This window comes from Haliaeetus leucocephalus, unplaced genomic scaffold (assembly GCF_000737465.1).
Source record: "Haliaeetus leucocephalus isolate CR32 unplaced genomic scaffold, Haliaeetus_leucocephalus-4.0 Scaffold328, whole genome shotgun sequence".
In the NCBI taxonomy this organism is placed as follows: domain Eukaryota; kingdom Metazoa; phylum Chordata; class Aves; order Accipitriformes; family Accipitridae; genus Haliaeetus; species Haliaeetus leucocephalus.
Window position 1 is genome coordinate 153710 of NW_010972764.1, and position 21623 is coordinate 175332.

Sequence of the window (21623 nt, forward strand, 5' to 3'; positions counted from 1 at the left end):
GGTGTGCCTGGCTCGGCTCTGGCAGCAACACGGCACAAGCACACGAGCTTGTTTTCCAGGGTGGCTTTCCCACTGGAAGAAAGAAACACACTGATTTCCCTTTGCTGCAGCCTCGGATAGGGGTTGTTACAGGAGCTAAATTGCTTTCTTTTACAGCTAAGTCTGAATTTGAAGTTTATAGGCAGGAATTTTTCAAGGGGTCTGTATACTTCAAGAAGTCTCATTGACTTTTAATAGGATTCGGACATTTAAGAAAAATAAATCAGCCCGGTGGCACTAGATTACAGTATACTAATTTTGCAGTGAACTAAAGTATGAAAATCCTTACAAGCTTCCAAAGCAATGACTAACATTAGGTAAATACTGAAGAAGCAGCTACAAAGGAATATCTCATGTGGCGTTTTCCCTCCTCTTCTTTCTAGGTTTCTCAGTCAACAGATTATTTTCTGAAGGCTCCAGCAGCTTCTCCTGAGGGCATCTCTAAGCAGAACATAAACAGACTATTCATTTAGATGCAGGAAATTCTTTCTTGTTTCCCCTCTATCACATATAAAACCCCCTGCCATCAGTGCAAACATCTACAGCCCTGTGTTTCTAAAACACAGCAATGTTAACTAGAGAATTCTCACATTTAATAGGGACTGCTTACAAGGATGGACTTACTAAGTCATGAACTTCAAACCTAGTGATTTTTAAGACTTTCACATTTTCAAACTTAACACAATTGCATACCAGTTCTCTTTCATCTTCCTTTTAAATTACTTGCAGCAACCCACGTTCAAAACCACCCAAGCAGAGGTTCAGCCACCTGACCATCAGAGCCGCAGAAGCACATAGCTCAGCAGAGACAGACAAACAAAACACACCCCAATTTTATCAGGTCCCCAGCCTGGGAAGCTAGGACACTGTTTTCAGCCACTACCTAGAGTTTTGGGCATCTTCCCTTCTGGCAATCAAGGCAAGAGTAACTGGGACTTCGACTGAAACGAAGCTTGAACTGTTGCTCGGGGACATCAGTAGATACAGTAACAGCAGGCATAACTCAAAACAAATTCTGGTTTCTTCACCTAAGTTTTAACATTTGACCTTCTGACAATTGATGGAGATGATTAGAGCATAAAAAGATTAGATGGATTAAAATCAGTCACCCTCAGGGTTGAGTCCCGCAGACTGCGATAGTGATGAGGACTTAAAAATGACACTGGTCTTCCACCCTTCTTCCATTTCAAATGCCCAATATATCAGAATAAATGCAAAGATATGAGAACCAATGTTAAGTTTCATGCTTGAAGTTTCAAGTTGCTAAAATTTTTTTCCTCATATACTTTAAGAATTAAAAATCTTACTTTGCAAACACCTCCATTCAAAAGACAATTCTGCTATGCTGCTTTTCAGCCCAAGGAGCTGCCAAAAAAGCACCTGTCCAATTGCAGCTCCTAATTCAAAGAACAAACTCAAACCTTAGCAAAATACAAGGGCAAGAACTGATTTTTTATTAACCTATTTTATGGACTCTCAAGAGGAAAATGAGTCCTGTCAATGGTTCTTCACCGTGTGAGACTAATATCTCAACAGAGGACATGGCATTATTTCACTTTTACGTCTCTCCCTCAAGAATACTCCCTCTGATGAAGTAGTTCAAGGGCAGGCATCAAAAAGTCTGTTGTAGTAAGGTACAGCAAACAGATCCAAGCCACATTAGGACTTCATCAGTAAAATACACATGGTAAAATTCAGTTTGACAAGCAACACAAATATTTGCATCACCGTGGTCCTACAATACCTTGTACCACTGGTCACTTCCCTTTCAGGTCAACTTGATACAAGTACAAAGAGTACTGCTGAAACTAAGCCACAAAGGATGGAACTTATAAGTTTCTGAGGTAGCCAACTAATTTATTTTTTTTTTTTTTTAATTAAGTCAGATTAAGTTACCCTTTTGGACCTAAATAACCTCTTTTAAACATCCACTAAACAACAATATATATATCACCACTTTTTTTAAAAACTATTATTTCAGCTAGAAACAAGTATTTTGCAGAAATTAGAGATGACTCCCACTTGAAGAAATGACAGAGAAACAGATGACCACAGTAGATCTGAGGGACAGCCACAGACTCTCACATAGGCACATTTCAAGATACGAGTTTGAGGCATGGTCAGCATACCTGAAGATCTAGTTAATGACATTTACTAGCTGTGCCTGTCAGGCAATTCATCACTCTGAAGAAGAATCTCAGACATTGGTCTCTGCCAAAAGCATTCTGCATTTTTTTTTCCAGGATGCTGTGCAGTTTTATTTTGAATAAATGTTAACAAGGTTGTTAGTTAGATATCCCACATATGCACCTGTACGCATACTCACACTGATTCCCTTATCCATTAAAGAACCTGCGTTAAGTAGCAATCAGATTGGGTGGTAGGTAGGGTATGCAATCGTAAGAGGAAAAAAATGTTTTTCTAGAACTTATGTGCTTTGAATGAAACCCCTTTTTTCTTCTGAAGGAATTCTTGACCAGTTACACAGGCAGTTCATCCGTACATACCATTATTCCATTTCAAATATGGGCTTTAGATTTTACTGGTGCATGGTCCATTGCCAGCAACAGACACAGAAACCCACCAGTAATACGGAGCTTAAAATGGTAAAAAGAAGACACACTTGAAGAGAAATCTCTTTATCGTTTTCATTTAAAAAATAAAATAGGTGAAACTTTAAAAGAGGAACATCCTATTCCAACCAAAATTTTAAAATACACTTCCATGCTAAAAGCAAAAGTCTGGATGTGAGACTCATGGAAGCTGCCAAGTAATAGAGAAAGAAACCTAATCTTTCACATTACTCGTATCCATGTCTTTGCTTTCCTCGCTTACATGACTGTTGGCATTTTTACTAGATTGATCTAAATCCTCAATTTTATTTTCTACTTCCATAGTACTGCTTTCCACAGGACTGTGGGTAGATTCTTCACCTATTTCTGCTTCCATTTTCATGACTAAATCATGTTCTTTATCTTTCACATCCATTCCTTCCTCTGTTTGTGTCAGCCTATGTTGAATTTCTTCCTCCATTTTACTTTCCGATTCCTCCTCTTTCCTCTTTGCTTTAAACACTTCAACTCCCATCATCCTCAGGTAATGAAGTCTCTCATTCTTGGGCACAAAGGCACGGAGTGATGTCTTTCCTTGCCAACCACACAGCACTATAGGACACTGAAGATCATCAGGCTTTCTACAAACAAGCAGTTATGTTCGGTCAACTATGAGAAAGTTAATCTTCAACACTTAATTTTATAGCCATACCCTGATAAATGAGTGCACAATCTTTAATAGTGAATGCATTTTATAACTATTCGTAGAAGACAAGTACATTGGTCTTAACTTCAATATCTAAACACGTACCTGCTTGTCTATACAAGCAAGCAAGCAAATAAAATAAAGCTCAATGCTATTAGATTTCTGCAAGAGGTACACTAATTTTCTGACTCTGGTTTCACAATTAATATAAGCAACAGCACGATAAAAGGTTATATTCAAAAAGTTCTCAAGAGCTTCTAATACTACTTTGTCAGCAAAAATGAACAATGAAAATCTTTAACTTTTTCTATTCCAAATGCTGGACTTCACAGGGAAACAAACAAATAAACAAATCACATGCAGTGATACTGTGGAGCTCTGGCAAAACGACTAGTTCTCCTTATAAGGCTAAATCCTACAGTTGTTTTAAGAATACACAGGCAAGAAAGCTTCTTTCCCTGTTACAGTCTTTGTATCCTGTCTGGCTATACTGTTGACCTCACTGCATCTCTATGCCTCCACTTATGTTTTTTCTGAGTGAAAATCAATTCTTGTCCAAGTTTTAAAACTGCATAAATGAAAAGCAACCCATCTACTTACTCAGGGTCTGGGTCATACTTCAGAATGATACTTCCCATTGCTACAGGGAAGGGGGGTGGGGGAAACAAAAACAAAACAGATGTGTTACTTCATACAATGTTAAAATGACTATAATTTGAAAATGGTCAAGAAAACAAGTTTTTAGATAGCCACACAGCACGAGCTGGTTAGCAGTTACCTACATCAGTACAGTAAACTACAGGCAATACCAGTTTTTATTCCTTTTTTTTTCCCCGGACCAAAGTATCTATACAGTTACAAAAACAACTGCCAATCCTGCTCCCTCCCAAACCCCAAACAAACAAATTAAAATACATAAGAGCATGCCAGCCCAAACTTCAGAAAAATTGTTCTTCCCATTTTGTCTCATCAAACACTGAAGTACAAGGACCAGCGATGACTTGGAAAAAAACCAACATAAACAAAACACTGAAAACCAATCTTCATTTCGTCAAGCATCCAGCATAAATAAAAATTTAATATGAGTAGACATTGTTCCCCATAAAGATCTGTAGCGTATATAAAATCTTTGTTCATGAGATATTTTAAATGCTTCCTCACAGCGCTGCTTCACAGAAGTCACAAGCCTGGCAACTCTTCCATTCTCTGGAGTTCATAAACCTTAAATGTCATCAGAAAGGACTACAGTTTCTAGTAGCACACTGGGTTTCAGTAATGCTTACTCACCTACTTAACAAGTATACTTAAGATAAATTTAGTCAAAATTTTTAGCAAACAAAGTTTATGTGACAGGATTTTCAGTCTTCCATGTACTGTATAATAATAATTTTATCATAGCACAAATTAGAAGGCTTACCCATGTCTTTGACTTTCTTCTGCGTTTCACTGCTAAATTTACTTAAGAATGGATTTTCCTGGGTTAGCAGAATTTTAACATCTTCTATGCAGACATTTATAATCCTTGCATGAATGAATGGATACAGAGTATAAATTCCCTGTTTAATAAATAAATATAGTTATTTAAAAATGTAATTGCTACTTTCTGAAGGAAAAATGTTAAAACCAGTATGTCCTTTAGCTAATAACGGAAAACAATTTTCACATTTTAAACCATACTGAAAATGCAAATTGTCATCATCTGACAAAGTTAATGCCAGCTGTGCTAGAGGAAACCAAAGTATCACCTTTGAAAATACAATGCTATGTAATTACCTCTTGTGCTAATCTGAAAGCGCATCCAAACTGTTCACCATCACTGTTGCGAGACCAGACTTTTATCCCTGTGTTAATAACCTGCAAACAGCAAAGCCAGTAACCAGCATTAAGGAGTATAAATTCTAAATTACGACTGTGAACTTTGTTTTTCCTCAACTGCTTGACTAAAAGGGGGAAGAAAGGATAGTTCTGCCACAACATTCGTTCGTTTGCACTGGACACTGAATTAAATTCATGTGAAAATTCATTCAAGGGAAAAAGGAATTCCCACTATCAAAACGTAGTGCTCTCTCAACATAAACACTTTTTACTCCTTTCCATATTGAAAACTGAACACTGGTAGGAAGTGGCAGTCTTAAAATGAGGGCAATGAACTATTAAAGTCTAATTTTAATTCTAGTTTGAGTAAGAATTTTCTGGGTGATTCTGGGAAAATCAATCAAGGACGGGATTTTAAAAATGCACAAGTGCTTAATATTAGGACACTATATCCTTTGTGGTACCCAAAGTCTCACTACCTAATGTAATGCACCAGTTTCTTAAAATTTTGCCAATTATGTAGCCATTTCATGCTTGTGGGATAAAAGGATAATTATTTATCCATCGCAAAGATCCGTTGCAAAGACGCAATGAATATCGCTGGAAATTTTCAGGATTTGACTGGATGAGTCCCTGAAGTGTATCTGATATAGCTTTGAAGTTAGGAAGGAAGCTGGACTAGATGACCTCATTCCAACTTAAATTATTCAATGGCTTTTAAGATAAATCTTTAGCATTTGCAAGGCATTTTCCATGGGGAGTCATATTACAAACAAACAAACAAAATAAACCATCTTTCCCTCTAATTCACAAAAACTACTTCTTATCCCATTATCATTCAGCTTAACAACTCTTCAAAATATTCAGTTGTTGAAATTACTTTGAAACAATGACCCCATGTAACACAGCCTGCTAATAATTCAGCTGAAGCTGTCCGTTATTTTTGGTAGGCATTCAAAGATCTAAATACTTGTACAATTAAGGGGCTCATAAATACAACAGTGTCAATGTAAACTTGTCAAGGTACCCAAAGACCGCGTAAAAATGCTGGTACACACACAGCAGCTATATATTACCCTTTCCATTCCTCTACTTTTAAGTTCCCTTCCATCTGCCAAAAAACATACCAATTTTAATCTTGGAGACTGTTATTTACCTCTCAGAGACAACTCTTCATCTCTTTAACAGAGAGGGGATAGAGGAAAACACTCATTCAGACTGCAAAAAAAAGGCCTATCAGAGGACTAATCCTCTATATAAACAATAAGCTCAGCAAAAAAGTTCAAGGAGACATCCACTGATGCTTATGATCTGCATCGTGAAGAGATGAACCATACCTTCATCTTCTCACTGTTGTTCAGAAGCACATTTCTTAGCTCCTTAGAAACCATGTACAGCTGTCTCTTCTTTCCTTCTTGAGTTCGAGTTAGTAAATTCATCTTGGGAAAGGATGGGTCCAATGCATAAAACTTCCTGTGGCCATAATACTTGTTTTGATTAATTGAACAATGAAATTACAATCTCAAAATGCATGGGTTAGTCCATTTCCTTGAGCTATCTCTGCAAACACTTAACACTTTGGCTCCAGAACACAAAGATTAGACTTCCTAAGATGCATGACATCAGAAAAAACAAGCTGTCATAGACACTAAGATACACTCAGAATTTCCACTGCAAACTAGAGTTGGCTATTTTCATTTAAGAGTTTAAATGTTGAGGAGAGGGGCACCTTGTGTAAAGTTAGGGAAAAAGTTTTATGTATGACCAACTAGACCCATCTTTTGTGATGAACTGAACTACTAATATTCCTAAACTAATAGGAATCTTACTGCCAAACAGAAACATTTTTTCTTACTGGATAGGAAGGAACAATGGATCATCTTCAGGGAGAAACACAAAAGGGTCTTCTTTGAAGCCAAACAACTTCATTTTTTTAGACGGTGGTGGTCTATAAAGAAAATACCACTGTATTGTCATTTTTAGTAAAAGTTCTTGGTTTACAAACAGTATATTCAGTTTGTTTCATCAACACTTGGCTTATGGTAACGATAGCATGCCAAACAGAATACTGACGTTTTTCTGTGCTTCACTGAGACAACACTACCCACCATTTAACTTCTTAAAATGAGGAAGTGAAAGCAGTGCTTGAAAACAGAAACCACGAAAACAAATAAACAAGAGATTTCTGAGGGAGAAATTGTGAACGCAGTAAAGCTCTTCCTAAGGTTAACTTCTGAAAGTAGTTTTTTTCCTTGACAGAGAAGAAATGACTAACAGACTTTGCAAATGCTAATAAGAAAAGTGGTTATTTTCCTAACTTGCTGAAATATGAGACATAAAATGTGGAAACATAGGACAACTGAGCAGATTCATTAATTCTTCTTGATCGACTTCTAAATAAGTCCAATAACAAAGAACTATAGAATACTCCGCAATTACAAAGCCATCACAGGACAAATACTTAGACATGGTCTCTTACCCACATACTCCTTCCTTTTTGCTTTGCTCCGTGTCTGAATTCTGCAATTCTTGCATTGTCTTAGACTCTTCATTTTCAGCAAGTGTTGGTTCTTCAGTAATACATTCAGAACCATTATCTGAATTAGCTGCTGTCACTTCAGTATCTCCCGTTCTTTGTGGTAATTTCTGATGAACCTATTTCAAATTATAGAATTTTCAACAAAGCAAAAGTAGTATTTAACTTGTAACGAAAGGTACCTATGTTCTCTCTTTGCATGTGCTTAATTATTATCAATTTGTAGGTAAGCGCTTAAACAGATCCATTTAGGCAGTTAATCTGATTACTAAGTCAAGATACCATTATAAGTTGCATTTACCTCTAGTACTGATCTGGACAATTTCTTACCAACTGTCCAAGAAAGCTATTTTTGTACCATTTACAAAATCATGTTCAAGCACTCACAGAGAAGGCTGTTTTAAGCCAGGATCTGCTGCTTTCTTCCTAGCGCTCAAAATGCCACACACATCCTGCTGTTGCACTCTGTAAGAGTGCTACAACTTTAAACTTAGAACAACATCAACTATCTGGATGACGCTTGCTTCTGAATAAATGCTTTTTCCTTACTGCCACATGCATTCTACTCATAAGGTGTTCTAATAAAGCAAATCAAATAAATAGAAACAGCTAAAAGGGATTCGCACAAGAAGTTTCTCTCAAAGACGTGAACAATCTAAGAGATCAAATAAATCATGTTAACTTAAAATCCTGTTGACAGGATTTTAAAGACAATTGACAACAAATGGATTAAAGTCAGATGGCTGAAGCTGCTGCTGCTCTTAACAGTTTTACATCCATTCCCCCCGGCGCTGATCTGCTAGACTAATCTGCTAGTGAATCACTCCTGAGCAACCAGGCACAGACTAAGATAAAATGAAATCAGAATTAGCTTACAACACAGCAGAAAAAAGCATTCAGCAGAGGGACCACACACAGCTGATGGAAGTGGCAGCTTTAGCTACCCAGTCTAATCCGCTTCTGTAATTCTTTCAAAGCCTTAATTTCAGGTTCAAGTTTTTTTTCAAAACTTGATTTCAAAATACCCCCTCCTTTTTTTTCCTATTTTAAAAGGAGATTATTTTTTTTTTAAGTTCTTAAGAGATTTAGGAATTTATTTTTAATTGACACACTGAACTATAACTGAAGGGCAGATACAAAACAGTTATAATATGTTTTCTATTATGTAAGCTTTCAAAAATATCTAGAATGTTATTAAAAGTTAACATTGTAGCTCTTTCAAAAGAAGTTACCTTTGGCTGGCGTTTATTCCATGGCATTGGAGATTTTTTTATTAACACAGCCACGAAGAAACCTCCTGTGTTCTGGTGATGTGGCAATATCCTAAGACTGGAGTCGGGGAAAGAAAAAAAAATGTTGCAGTGTATTCATCAGCAGCATTCATGCTCTCACAAAAGCGCTAGAAGTGTCACATTTATATTTACTTTCATGGTAAACTAAGTATTCCTAGTAGGATTGTGCAGATTTAATTTATCAAGCTAGAAACAGAACCTAAAATAGAGCATTCTAGCAAAATAACTTGCATCCGTGCAACGCATTCATTTTACCATTCATATCTGAGCTTTAATGACTCATTTCTAAACACTATTTTTAGAATAGTTACGGAAAGTCTTTCTTAGCACATAAGTCACACTGTTAAAATGTTAAAGTTTTACATACTTTTCCAGTAATTTTGGCTACGTATCTCTACTGCATGCCAAGAATCTGACCGGTTTGTGTGAATACTTAATTCCTTGTATGCAACTTTCAATAATTTCTCTCAGTTTACTGGCATTTAAATATTGTGTACTGCCATTACAAATGAAGCAATGGAAATACACTCAGACCTATACAAGCACAGGTCTATACTCCAACACATTCCTAATCCGACCTAATTGTACTTTGCCCACCACCATACAATGTAACCATCAAAACCTCATAAAATCTACTCTGGGAAAACTTACCAACGCTCTAGATTCATTGCCTTTAGCTTCTCTTCATCTTTTACTGGAAACATAGTGGGACGTATTTGTGTTTGTCTATTTGAAGGCACATCTTTCCACTCTTCAAACCACTGTCCATCTTTCAGCATTACCTTTAAAGGAGTAAATATAACTACTGTGAAGAATATAAGTCACCATTTCACAAGCTTTAATTAAAATACTTTCAAACCAAGGTTCAGATGCCAAAACCAGACGTTATTTTCTGGTATAGTAAATTAAGTTCTTTAAAGTGCCTTGTTCCTTTATGCATTGTATGTCTGCACTTAAGAGCAGGAGATTCTTGACAGCTGTACCTCTTTGCTTCACTTTGTATGCTTCAAAAAGTGTGCAGTCAAGTAAAGACTGGTGCAGAATCAACTGCAGTGATCTCTGGTAACCTGTTAGAACATACAGAACACCAAAATCCAAAGGAAGGGCAGTGGTGGAATATATCAAATTAGTAAGCCATCAGATTTAGGACACGCTACTTCTTTTTCTCCATGAGACTGGCTGTGAAACATTCTGCCACAGGCAGCTTCCAAGCAGTATACAAAGGAAAAGGGCTACTGCAGTCTAATAGAGAATAGAAACGAGGAATCCCAATTTCATTATATAATAAGGATGCAAGAGCGCAACACAACAGCTTGGCAAGCAGAGAGCCCCATGACACAGGCATACATAGGTCACAGAAAGAGATGTTTTCAAGGAAAGTTACTGAAGAACCACATCCCCGTGAATTTTCTTGTGTCTGTGTCTTTATCCAGGACTCAGAACACACCTATAAATCCACTTTAAGATATTGTGTGGACATAACATGACCTCATTCTGTCTAAGGGTCAAAGCTTTTGATGGACTCTTAAGAGACAAGCAGAAGGTTAGAGCCACAACTCCTGTAGCGAGGCATTTTGAATGCTCTTTAAGGAAGATACCAACGTGAAAAGAAAAAACCCCAAGGAAAACTTGACTTCAGAGCCCTAGATGCCTGGTTCTGTACTGGACGCTAGGGCTGTAAGAAAGGTCACATCTGGGGATGCACGGGGCAAATGCATAAAATTAATGACTGAAACGAAGGCCCATTTCTGTTGTTAAGGCAACAAAAATAGAGAAGTCACAGCGATGGTGACTTCAGGACTGGCAAATACAATGAAGTGCTTTCATACACCTCGCTGTGATTGACTTGAAGGTTTAATTCAGTGTTCCACTGGAAACTGAAATGTAACATTTATCTACATTACAATTTCACTAAGAACGTTAGAACACAGATTTCAGCATCATGAAGCCTGGCATTTCTCAGCCACTGATCTGATCACACCTAAAATATTGTGCCTTTGCATGTTCCTGAAATAGAAATGACTGTACTTCCAGAATTAGCATTTCAGGACCAAAGATACTACATGTCACATTGCCAGATGGAGACAAGATACACTGATTCTGAACTGCTCTTCTTTGGAAGTCATGAGTTCAGCTTGAGAGAAACAAACAATGGGACAGATAAATAACTGGAAGTGCAAACAAGTCTAGAACTATTTTGGATGTACTAGAACAACTGCCTAATAGCCCTGCTCTGTTCAGTTTTGGTTTACCAGCCTAACCACACAACGTGACTGGTAGAATAACAAAGCATCAAACGACATGCCGAACTCTTCTCTATTGCACATTTCACTAGCGTCTTGGTAGGGTAGGATGAAGACTAGACGTCTGGAGTTAAAAAGGTCTCTTCCTTAAAGACTCTGAAATAATTCATTGGAGTTGGCTAAGTGGCTTAAGGAGAGAGTACTGAACGCTATTTCCAAGCACCTAAGTGTCCCTTGAACGAAACCTTATTTTTATTTTGCTGCTTCCAGAGATTTATAGTCAACTGATGCTCAGGAATATTCAATGTAATCACTGGTGCAGAGTTCCCACTTAACCGACCTTTCACCAGGAAACAAAAGACTACACCAAGTAAAAACAGCACCAAAGCAAGCAAATACATCCAGTTATGAGCTAGCCAATGAGGCTTGAAAAAATACAGTAGCAGCAAATAAGGGCTGAAGAAAGTCTTGCAAACTTTCAACAGATTTTATAAGCCTACGTTTTAAAATACCCATTAGGGAGATTTATATTTCAGCTGCAAAGGCAGAAATAAATGTTACAGGGAATACAATGTACTCTTAATGATCTTTATATTTTGTAGCTTTATACAGTACCAAAAAAGGTAAAATTACAATCATAAAGCCACAGTTATGCATTTTACATTTATCCTTCAGGTACAAGCATATAATTTAAACTTTTGGAACTGTAAGAAGAAATAAATCAGCTAGTTTCTAAGCTGGATTTCCAACAGCAGAACATAAGCAGATCTTTACCATGCATCTTGTTCATTAGCCTACGCAGAGGCATAAACCTGCAGACTGCCATTGCAAGAGACTAGTGAAATGGTGAGAGGAGACAGAACAACCAATGGCATTGCAAAAGCACATGCTTGTAATTAAAATTTAATCGGAGCTTCTTTCCCTGCTACCAGGATGGCCTTCTGCTCTTCTTGATTGTACTCTTAACAGGAAGTTGAAAAACCTTTAGGGTTTTTTGTTCCCCCCGTCCCCCGTTTCCAGAATTGAAATCACATCAGCCCTGGAGCAAAATACAGATTCTATTCACATTCTAGGATTACTTACATCACTGCAGGTTTTATAGCTTACTTCCAGAAAGGATTTAACAGCTTTTACTTCCAAATGATTTGAAGAGACCAGCTAAAGAACTGTAGAATCTAATGCTCAAACTGTAAAGCAGAGGAGGAGGGGTAACTTAAAGGGTGGCTGAAACCATGTTGCCATCTACAGGCCACATGCACACAATAGAAAAGGGAATTATATTAAGAAAGTATAGGAGACAGGCAAAGAAAGCTAGAGGAAAAAGAGGAGAGCAGATGAGGAGACAAGAACTTACCACCAGAAAGATTTTTAGCCCTCTCCCCTGCAATGCTATATTGTCTAAAACTCTAAGGAGAAATTCACTACCATTACTTCAGCACAACCTGAAATGTTACACTTAAAAATTTTCCTAATTTAACACTCTACCGCAGACCAAAAACTTCACAGAAATATCAGGTTAAGTACCTTCCATTTTGTAATTCCTGGCATCCTCTTCAAACCTGGTAACTCAGAAGAGACATCAGCAAGTTCTAAGGCACCTGAAATCCCAAGAACATAAACATTCTTGATAACAGAATTTGAGAGTTGTGTTCCTAATTAACTTTTATAAAAATAGTTTTCCTTCAAGATCATTTTAAGACCATTGCTTTTTAAAACTTTCAAAGAACAAAATGTTACACAATTGCTACCCTGTAAATTAACAAGACAGTAAGAACTGTTCATAATAACTACAAAAGTTTGCAGCCTATAAATTAAGTGAAATATAATGGTTAGATACCTTTCGTAGCAGCTGCATAGAGTAATACTCTACAACCTGTATCATTAAACATCAGCATTCCATGCAATGCAGTCATAGAAGTTTTTATTCTCACTTACTTAGTATTCGGATTTACTACACTGATTAAGTATTTTTCAGAGAAGTACTCTTTTGGGATGACTAAGCCTTTTAAAATGCTTGATATATTCTCATTTTATGGACTGACAATCTTAATATATTCCAGTGAGAGAGGAAAAAGAATTTATTATTTTTTAAACGGAAAATTCCAAACTGTTTAACAGTAAGGGAAGTACTATCAACCTAACAGGACAAAAGGCTATGTGCCTTAAATATGTCAGATTACGACAAGAAACATCAACAGATTATAATTTAATCTACTGAGTAAAAACTTTAAGCTGCCCCAAGTCCAGAAAGAATGATATAAAAACTTACTGTTTAAATAGGTTATCTCCCTAGGGAAGAACATCCTTAAAATTTCCTTTTTTGTGATTCTGAATACTTTGTTATTTAACAGTTAGGTAGGCTTTTCCTCATGTTGTACACAATTTGTCAACCTGTTCTACATGACTAAGCATTTACTCTCACAGTGACAGTTTAAGCAAATCTTTAAAATAAATGAAGAAGTGATACATGAATTCTTAGACAAATTCCAAAATGACATTTCAAATCTGATTAAACTTGATGTTTGCATCCATCCTTTGAATATTCCTGCCTACCCACAGCATGACTTCAACTGATGCCTCAAGACTACACCAGACCGATCAGGCACTGAACAGTCTGTCAGAAGTACTACACAACTCCCAGTAAACATGGTACAAAAGTGCCTTTTCCTTACTCCTTCAGCCCTAAGGCAACGCAATCTCTGATCTGCTCCACAAGTAGCAGTGTAGCACAGTGCGAGGATCTAAGTTAACGCTGAAGAACCAATGAACCTTCTGGACTGACCTGAGCAAATCCTCGAGGTACAGAGCCCCTTGCAGACCGCTGCACTACCTCACCCTTCTGTAGCTACACCTGTGTTCAAGCCCCCAGGATAATGCCTGCTCACTGGGACTCGTCATAGCCTCCAAGTCAGCCCCAGAATACCCCCACTGCGCAGAGACAAGATCGAATGCCACAGCCAGTCAAGATCCTGACTTCCAAGTACTGAATTTGCCCCAGATGCTGCAATTGTTGGCCTCCACTAACATCCATACTGCTTTATGCTCCTATCCAAACTAGTCCATACTACTTTCCAATGTTGTCATCCTTAAACTTAACAGCCTTCAATAAGCCAAGCATGCTATAATTTACTGGAAACTGACCTACGTTGTTCTTTCACTCAGTCTGCCAAAGAAACTACCTCCAAATAAAAATGTCCTTTGAGTGGAAATTAAATAGTCAATTCCTAATTATCTGCAGGCATTTTAGCTAAACTGGTGTTTCTGAGACAATGAAATTTCATGTGTAATTTGGGGCCAGAATAGTGACTGGCACAAAGAAAACATTACACAAAATGGGCTATTCTACTTCCAGAACCAGCTCAGCTCCAGGAGCCATACAGCTGCTTCTGCTCTGTACAAGGCTCAACTTAAAGCCTCTGGAACTTTTCATGCAAAATCCAATCAGATATCTCCAAACTTCAGGTTACTGACTCAGAAAAAACAGTGTCCATCAGCTCAAGGCCAGAGATTTGGGCTACTAAGCCCTACTATCACAAACTGATGCAGTGCAGCTTCCCAGCTCATCACTTAACAGCAACTTGAGCAAGCCTTCATGTGCTAGTCAAAGGTGTAAAAAACACCCCATGAGCTTAAAGACATTAAAATTCCAAGCATGTCAAAATGTGGGTCAAAAGATGCTAAAGGTATCAGTGACTCTCACCTACTGGTTGCACAACAACATTCCTCTAACTGCTTAAGTACATTCTGGGCTTTTTACTCCTACAGCATACAGCAGTAATGTCCCACACCACATTTTCCAAAGGAAATACGAATGTCCAACATGGACTCCAACCAGTGGAATTGGTTAGCAGAAGCCAGATAACACAGACTGAATTCCACTGATCTGCAGAAGTCTTTTGTGCATCATTAACACAACTTCTTCAGGTTTTATATTTATTTACACCCCATGTAGGCCCATTTAAGACGACCGCTCATATCAACACCAATGAAATCCTACTGGTACCAAAAAATTGCTGCAGTTTTGCATACTAGGAGCATGTTACCTATGCTAAGCTTATTACTAGTACTATCATACACACATCCTTTTCTAGGCTGAGAAAAAACCCAAAAGATTTCCCCACTCTGCCCAAGCTTGCATTCTCACCTTGACTCTTTTCCAGCAGAGATGCGATCACAGCTTCATTTTCGATAGGATTCAACGAACATGTAGAATATACCATTCTCCCGCCTTCTGCCAGCTGTTCAACACCACGGGTTGCAATTCTTAACTGCAATCTAACAGAACACTCTTGGTCTAGCCAGGTATCATTCAGGAACCAGAAAGATTTGCCATCAGATTTCTTACAGGTGAAGCTATATTGCAGACACATTACTCTCCATGGACTAAGCCAGCCCTTACCAAGTTCCACAGCTGTCAGCAGTACACAAATTAGTCAGTTTTAAACTAAGTCAGCTTAGTGGAGTCTATACTGCAGACACACTCACAATTACACCTATTAAAACAGCAATCAGGTCAAACTTTCATGATAACTTTCAACATAACATTCTGTATTTTGTTCTTTCTAGTGCCTCATCAAGTTTATTATGAAGTACTCAACACTAGAAAAATAACACCCCAAAACCTGACTCTTCTCAGAAATCTAGAGTTAAAATGATGAGCAATCTATTACAAAGATTATGGATGACACAGCTTAGCTAGCATGGGCCTTCTGAGAAAAGTATCACTGAGCTGGATCACCAGCTTATACCCTACCTTTATACTTAAAACTAAAATAAAACCTGGAATTATGAATGAGTTACCAAGCAGTAACAAGTCACCACAGGTCAGATGAGTCACAGTAACTGACAGCATTCCCAGCTTGTTACAAATGCACAGTAAAATATTTAAAGCTTTTTCATCTGTGTTTAAATTACTGCTTTTTACCATGTGCCTGCACTAGGCTAAGTACTCATTCACCATGAGTTAACATAAGTCAGTCTCAGGTAACTGAAACTGTTTATGTATGATCTCTAATATTCTGAAGACTTCAAAACATTACTATTAAATTTTACAAGTTTCTGTATTTTCCAACACTGTTTTACCTGCCTAAATGCTAAGAATCCCAACCAAATCATTTGTTCCCTGTTTTATTAGCTACCTTGTCTAAATTAATTCAGTGAACATTAATGTCAGATATTCATAAGAATACAAGCAATTTAGATTCACACAGTCCACTCCTCATATCTGAAACACTACACTTTCTCTGAAAAGCACATAAGCTCTTGATTTGAGAGAAAAGTGACTCTTCTTAGTCTCTGCTTTGTCATATATTAACATGTGAATGCATGCAGATGTTAAAGATATGGGAAAAGGCGGAGAGAGAAATCAAAGAAGTGCAGATGTGTAATAAGCATTTTTACCCATGGAGCTGCAAACTGTTTTGTGTTGTCCACTTCTTCCATACATCAATGTTTTTCCTCATGGTTCCATCTCCACTGTAACAGAGGTTGAATGGATTTGTATTGTTTGTGGGTAAAGCTCATTCCATGTCCACGTCATTTATAGCGGCAAAAAATTAACTGTCCCTCTCCCACATTAACTAGTTCTCCTATGCTGTGCTGTTCATTTCTACCATATCTTTGTATTTCAGTATTCTGAGTCTAAGTCCAAAATTTGAAGCCCTTCAGCTGACCAAACTTAAGTAACACTTGGAATGAAAAAAGTTCACCTTCATCTGGTATCCCCTTACCTAAGACAGTTTTAAGGCATTTGCCTGTTTTGGAAGTTACTATAAATCATAACTCACTGAGCAACTCAAAGAGCATAACTCAGTAACACAAAAATCCTAGCACAGCGCTTAGTGCAGTAAAATCTCTGTATTGAAGATTACATGCAAGATACCTGCAGGGGACATCACACAATATCCTGTCATAGAAGAGGACCTCTTTTCTTCCATCAACATCTATTTGTAGGTTAGGAATGCTGGAAGCATCATGATTTACCACCATGATGCACGGACTGTTTAATCTCTTAGCCTGATGAACCAGCAAATAGCAGCGCTTGTTGTCGACATCATTAGCAATTACAAAACCCTCTGGAGAGATAAAATAGTGGGAAGATGCTTTACCATTCAACAGTAATTTTACATAGTTTATTGCCTTATCTTCAAAGTTGTGTAAACCTTTCACTAGAGATTTTTACTTAAAAGACTGCTTATGAATAGAGGACCCCTTACTGAACATAAAATAACATAAAGTACGTTGAGGTTTAACTGATGTGTCAAATACAGTCTCGAGAGTTCTAGAGCTTCCGTGCAGCGGCAATAAGACACAACCTAGGGCCCTTCAACTTTTCACTCTCAAAGTAAAACCCTTATAACAGAGAAAACCTTGACTGCCACCAAAGACAATCCCCGTACATGAGCAGATTTCCAGTAGAACGCAGAAAGAATCCACTCCCCCCAACTTCACAGTTTCTGTGGGCAGTATTTTCTGTAAGCATCTAACTGAAAGTAAAGATTCTGAAGCTTAAAAAGAAGACAAGTTCTCTCCTTCAAGCCAAGGAAGCCCACAAAGTTTCAAGGAAAAGGTGGGGTACTTCCCATCTCGTATCACTCAACCAGTCTGGGAATTCAACATGCAGTTAAATGCAGTTACTTATCTGTGATATTAAAAATAATCTTCTACAAGAAAAAGCAGAAATTCAAAGTCACAGAATTTTTTGGTAGTTTTTCCAGACTTACCGGGAAAAGGAACATTCATGTCTGCATGCAACATTTCAATGAGTTGTGCAGTCTTAGATCCCGGTGCAGCACACATATCTAGAATCTACAAACACCAGAAAGTTAAAAAAAAAACAGTCCTACCTTGTATTTTTTAAGTACTTGAGAAATTTACTATGTGTTCTAGTTTAAATTAAATACTTTTGCATACACTTGCAGAATTATGAATGTTCTGAACACCAATTTGCAAAAACATAAAATACAGTTCTATTCTTTGTATGCTTTATCTCTGAGGGTCTAAAATATAAAAAGGACTTTAGTCTGTAGGGAACAAATACATCAGCTGAAAAAAAAATTTGAAAGAGAAATCTGCATATAGATATGAGGATATGGTCCTTTTATGAGTTCACAAGCAATTCGGACTGAAGTTAACTGGAACTTTATATATACACACACATACAAAGAGCAAAGTTACATTCAAGAGCAAGTAGTACTTTAACTGTCAGTAAATTAATCAGACACTGACACAGTTGAACATATAGATTTTGTAAAAATGAGCTGCTGCCCCTCCCCATACATTTGCATTTTAACGCAAAAAATCAGGGCAGCATAAACTGCTTGTTTCTATATGCTAGAAGAAGCACTTGGGAAGTATTCGAACCACCCTCAGGCAGCAGAACAGAACAGCACACCAACACCTGATTTCTAGCATATTTCTCCCTCCCGGTTCATTACGAACTTGGCTTGTGATCGTGTCATTCATAGAGACGCTCTCTCAGCAAACCATTTGACAGCTAACACTCTTAAGCAAGGAAGCTCATAGTCTTTCCTCTTGCCTAGTTAACAGATTTTCAGAAACATATGACTACCTCCTAGACCTTTAGCTCCAGTAAAAGTTAGCCAAAATCGTGCAACAAGATAAAAGATGGGGACAGATCTGCTCAGATCCTCGTGCAAGCCCCTGGCATGAACAAGACTAAACCGGAAGATAGACCCCAGAGAAACGCAAAGAGCATTTACTGAGAGCATGTGATAAGCGCTGCCATGCAGCAGTGTTAATGCATCATGAAACACACTCAGTAAGACGGTGTTGTATCTGCCATTTAAAGTAATGCTACTGGTTTCTGCTTACTGAACACAACTACAGAGAGGCTGGGCCGTCATCAAGCTGATCTTTGTGTGAGACGGGAATCAGCATGTAAGACACAACGTACAGAACATGCTGGTTAAGCATGAAAAGCAACCTGCAATTCTGGTTATAACAAACAGCTCAGAAAATAAGGCACTAAGGACCATAAAAGGTCCTAAACGGCAACAGCCAAGGCATCATTACAGCAGCTATTTGCTGTCTTGTCAAAAGAGAAGCTAAAGAACCTATTCTGAGTCTGATTTATGAGCAAATTTTGAAACCTTACACGCATTTCTGTAAAGTGCTCGCTGAAATACAGTGACCAAAGTTAAACATTCAACGTAAAAACTGTATACTGCTAGCTTAGTATATGCAATATAAGTAAGGTGTGTGCAAAAATATTCTCACAATTTGTGTTTCATATTAAGCTGAACACACTCACTACCTGTTCCAACTCAAAAAAACCCTCAAAATGCACCTGTGACACATTAGGACTGAACATAACACTGAATTCATTATTCATTTAAGAGAGATGAGAAGACCTTGCCTCACGTAAAATAGCCATCAACCTTGTGTCATACATTGGGTTGAGGTGAGAGCAGGAGAGAACAAACTGAAAAGTTATGGATGCTAAGTAACATTAACATACAAAAACAAGTAAGTACAAACAAGTCTGTAAAATATGTAGGCCAGAAGTTTGAAAAACTTAAAATTTTAAGATACAGCATGAAAATTTTAAGAAAGAAGTGCACAACGTGCCTGCTTGACGTAGCAAGGCACTTCTAACTAGCTCATTAACTTAACAGATTAAGAGAGTAAGGCCACCTGACAGATTAATTCTGCAAACAAGCATAGAGTATGAAAACATCACTAAGGTTAGAACAGGAAGTCTGCTATCAAGGTAGCCCCATTCCTCCAATCTGCCATTAGAAAATATCACGGGCATTCCTCAGATGCCTCAATTAAAAAAGTTAGCAACCGATACTCTTCAGCCACCACCAACAGCATGTTTCAGCTCACCCAAATTATTTTGCCTAACATTTATAGAGCAGAAGTTTGCAACTCCTTCAAAAGGCATAGAGGGGTGAAAACTACGTGGTAGAGAACTTTGTCATTTGGATGTGGAAAACTACATCTGTTCACAGTGTGATGGGCAGCAGGAAGTTAAAAACAGACATCTTACTTTAAAAGGGGGTTGAAACACAAACACATAAATGAGATGCAACTCAATACATTTACACTTTGAAAGTAAGATTATGCAACTACTTAAAACCTAAGTGTTTTTTACAGGGTATTACATATAGCTTGAAAAGCATTTGTTCCTCTGACAGGGTATTTGTGATCTGAACACCAGCTGACTGTTGCCGTTTACATGCAGAAAGCACAAAACAGCAACACAAACCAGAAATGTGTATCAGCATTGATACTACTGTTGTAATTTGTAGTTTAATCAAACTATCTTCTAGGAAAAAACTCTAGTACACTGTATGTTCCTGAGTTACCTTATGATGAGGGTCAACATTAAGCAGCAGAGGTGGGATCATGCTAACAGCCTCCTGACGACTGATATTTCCCTTGAAAGAAAAAAAAACCAACAAAACCAAACTCCTTTATATTCCACAAAAGAATGCATTTCTTTTGCAATAAACTGTTTAAATCTCTCTATATTAAATTAATAAAGCAATTGAAACCACAGTTATAAACTTAGGATTATATTTTATTAGCATTTAACAAAAAAAACCCCACCACGCAGTATTTTGCCCAATTGAAATTTCTGGAAATTGCATATTTGCTCCAATTCTATTAAATCTACGGATGCAGTTTCTGCTCAAAAGAGATGAGAAACTGGCTTCAACCAAGTGAGAAATATCCGTCACAAAAGGTAAGTCTTGTTATGCACGCAGGTGTGCTTTTTACCAGGTTTAAACATCCATCTTCTAACAGCAACTAACTGTTTTACAGGAGCTCACTTTCACATTTCCAAATAAAAAGAACTGCAATTAGTTTAGGAGAAATATTTGTAACTGCAGCTATGTGCCAGAGCTGTGGGCCAAATTGCTGCCAACAGCGCCCTAAAATTCAGGTTCTTCTGAGCCGCTCGGCTTCTGAGAGAAAAGGTACGTCCTCAGCATCTTGCAACACATTTGAATAAAACACTGGTTGGGATATAAAAGAAAAAAAAATATAAAAAACCCCATCAAGATCTATCGAAAACTTACACATTCCGTCTCGCTAACCAGAAACTGATGAAACTTTTCCAGTTGCGGTGACTTGCGTAGGATCTTCCTGCTGAGGTTGGTGTGCCAGGCTAACTCCTCTGGGTACCTGGCGGGGGGAAGAGGGGCAGAGGCGAAAGAAAAGCGACAGAGCAGGAAACGGATTCGCCAGGCTGGCTATGGGGCAGGGGCGAAGGGGAAGGGTGTTCCCCCCCCCCTTACCAGCTCAGCGGCTGCGGCATCTCCACCTTCTGGCCGTCCACCTCCAGGCCCCGCAGCTCCCCGAAGTACTTCTCCTTCAGGCAGTGCAGAACCTCTCTGGCGTGGCTGCGGGGCAGAGGCACACGCACACCCGCGGGAGGCCACGCACCCACTCCGGGCGGCGGCCCGCCGG

General features: G+C 38.1%; 1 protein-coding gene across 1 annotated transcript in view; it reads right to left on the bottom strand.

The window, feature by feature from the left end:
* Positions 1-2665: 2665 nt before the first annotated feature.
* The window catches only part of NSUN2 (NOP2/Sun RNA methyltransferase family, member 2), a 19218-nt gene continuing 260 nt past the window's right edge, over positions 2666-21623 (bottom strand). The window contains exons 2-18 of the mRNA XM_010571421.1: positions 21452-21556; positions 21233-21338; positions 20516-20587; positions 17906-17990; positions 17065-17257; positions 16584-16658; positions 15328-15458; positions 12708-12781; positions 9592-9722; positions 8881-8977; positions 7592-7767; positions 6968-7060; positions 6450-6585; positions 5071-5151; positions 4715-4853; positions 3898-3937; positions 2666-3232 (exon numbers count right to left, since the gene is read on the bottom strand). Coding sequence (XP_010569723.1) covers positions 2827-3232; positions 3898-3937; positions 4715-4853; positions 5071-5151; positions 6450-6585; positions 6968-7060; positions 7592-7767; positions 8881-8977; positions 9592-9722; positions 12708-12781; positions 15328-15458; positions 16584-16658; positions 17065-17257; positions 17906-17990; positions 20516-20587; positions 21233-21338; positions 21452-21556 — 2140 coding nt within the window. The 3' untranslated portion in view covers positions 2666-2826. The remainder of the gene's footprint in view (positions 3233-3897; positions 3938-4714; positions 4854-5070; positions 5152-6449; positions 6586-6967; positions 7061-7591; positions 7768-8880; positions 8978-9591; positions 9723-12707; positions 12782-15327; positions 15459-16583; positions 16659-17064; positions 17258-17905; positions 17991-20515; positions 20588-21232; positions 21339-21451; positions 21557-21623) is intronic.